The 1,475-nt window shown below is 36.0% G+C and overlaps 1 protein-coding gene and 1 long non-coding RNA gene across 2 annotated transcripts; one reads left to right on the top strand and one right to left on the bottom strand.

Moving 5' to 3' along the window:
- Positions 1 to 51: 51 nt before the first annotated feature.
- LOC129580007 (uncharacterized) lies at positions 52 to 775 on the top strand. The gene is made up of 3 exons (XR_008689312.1): positions 52 to 276; positions 360 to 441; positions 503 to 775. It is a non-coding gene; the product is annotated as an uncharacterized LOC129580007 (long non-coding RNA).
- An 81-nt stretch (positions 776 to 856) lies between these two features.
- Positions 857 to 1,469, bottom strand: LOC129580006 (uncharacterized). The gene is made up of 2 exons (XM_055470198.1): positions 1,458 to 1,469; positions 857 to 1,387 (listed from the first exon to the last, which is right to left on the bottom strand). Exon 2 carries the CDS (start codon positions 1,356 to 1,358, stop codon positions 990 to 992), a length of 369 nt encoding a protein of 122 aa, XP_055326173.1. The 5' UTR covers positions 1,359 to 1,387; positions 1,458 to 1,469; the 3' UTR covers positions 857 to 989.
- Positions 1,470 to 1,475: the final 6 nt, after the last annotated feature.

The raw sequence follows: 1,475 nt of genomic DNA on the forward strand, positions 1-1,475 counted from the left end.
TTTTTGTTCTTTTAATTTTGCATTAGACTGGCAATGAAACTGTTGCTCTTCTCATCCCACTTGATTCTCTATAGCGGCCCCATTCTGTTACATATTCGACTCACCCGAACAATTGTACTTTACGTTTCGCGCCTTTTATATTCGTTATTGCCATCGTTTAACCACCATCAACACACATCCACAGGGTATTGTCAGTTTGTGTCTCCTATTTGAAAAGTTACTTCAAACTCATGAGCCGCAATTATGGTCACATTTTCGAGAACTTCAAATACAACCGTATGCTATTATTCATCATATTGGAATTTGTTCTGAGTGACAATAACCGTTGATGATTCATTTTCATTTTATTGCTTTTTTAGGATCCGAATCGTATTCAAATGGCTTATAAGAGCGTTCAGTGGCCATCTTTCACCCAATGAGCTTCTCATTTTGTATGATTTGGTAGGCAATCTAGCGGTATCTCTCTAATTGTGATGTTGTAATTATAGAGTTTGTTTTTCAGATTCTTGGCTACGATAGCTTGGAAATAATACCCTTTTTTGCCATTATCATTCTGAGTTTTCGCAAAGAAAGTTTGATGCAAGTCAATACAATTGAAAATATTGAAGCGGTACTGGCCGATTTATCTTCCATCAAAGTATTGCCTCTTATTCAGCTCACTCTGTCATTGAAGTAAATATCGAACTGAATGATGTTGACTGATTGGCGACACATTTGCAACCATACGCCATTATTCCATAGATTGTATGTAAAAAGATGAAAAACGACCATAATAAAGTTGTCATAAAGTTCAGTAAAGCAAGACAAAATCATTTTACAAGTCAACTAATAGTAATAATTAGGAAAAAATCCGAAATTTTAACAACAACAATTTAAAAATTGATTATTTTTATTTCATTCGATTCTGATTGGAATCAATTTCCGTTAGACTCACAGCAACTGACATCATTCAGTATAAATCTCCCATAGGATTGCCTTAGTTTGTCATATTAAATATGTAAAATTCTTCCAAATCGTCCGAATCTGGATTTCGGTTCATTTTCACTATTCTCTTGCACAACATTTGCACTTGAATCGGAATGGTTGTCATTAGATTGCTGCTGATTGGATATCGGTAACGTTGCTGGGCCTGGGTTCAATAGTGGATCTTGCGGAATAGGCGGAATGCTATCCAATACGATTGGTTTCGAACTCACATCTACAAATTGCACAACATCGGTGTCGGGTAGTACAGCCGGTGCGTTTTTATCATCCGATTGTGATTCAGATGAAATCGATATAATAATTTGACGCAGTGCTGTCGCCCATTGAGTCGATACATTGATATGTTGAGTAACCAACAGACGATGTTGTTCCATAGCCGCATCTGCGTCTTTTTTCTCTAATGCTGTTTTAGAAGCAGATATTCCTCAATATTAAATCCAATCTCTTTTACACTATAATCTCATTCTAATTACCTCTAGCAAGTTGATACA

Source organism: Sitodiplosis mosellana, unplaced genomic scaffold (assembly GCF_009176505.1).
Source record: "Sitodiplosis mosellana isolate CC-2019 unplaced genomic scaffold, AAFC_SMos_1.0 Smas_scaffold_6886, whole genome shotgun sequence".
NCBI classification, from domain to species: Eukaryota; Metazoa; Arthropoda; class Insecta; order Diptera; family Cecidomyiidae; genus Sitodiplosis; species Sitodiplosis mosellana.

What these genes read in the sequence shown, in the direction of transcription:
- LOC129580006 (XM_055470198.1), bottom strand. Translation starts at nt 1,358, where the DNA reads ATGGAACAACATCGTCTGTTGGTTACTCAACATATCAATGTATCGACT.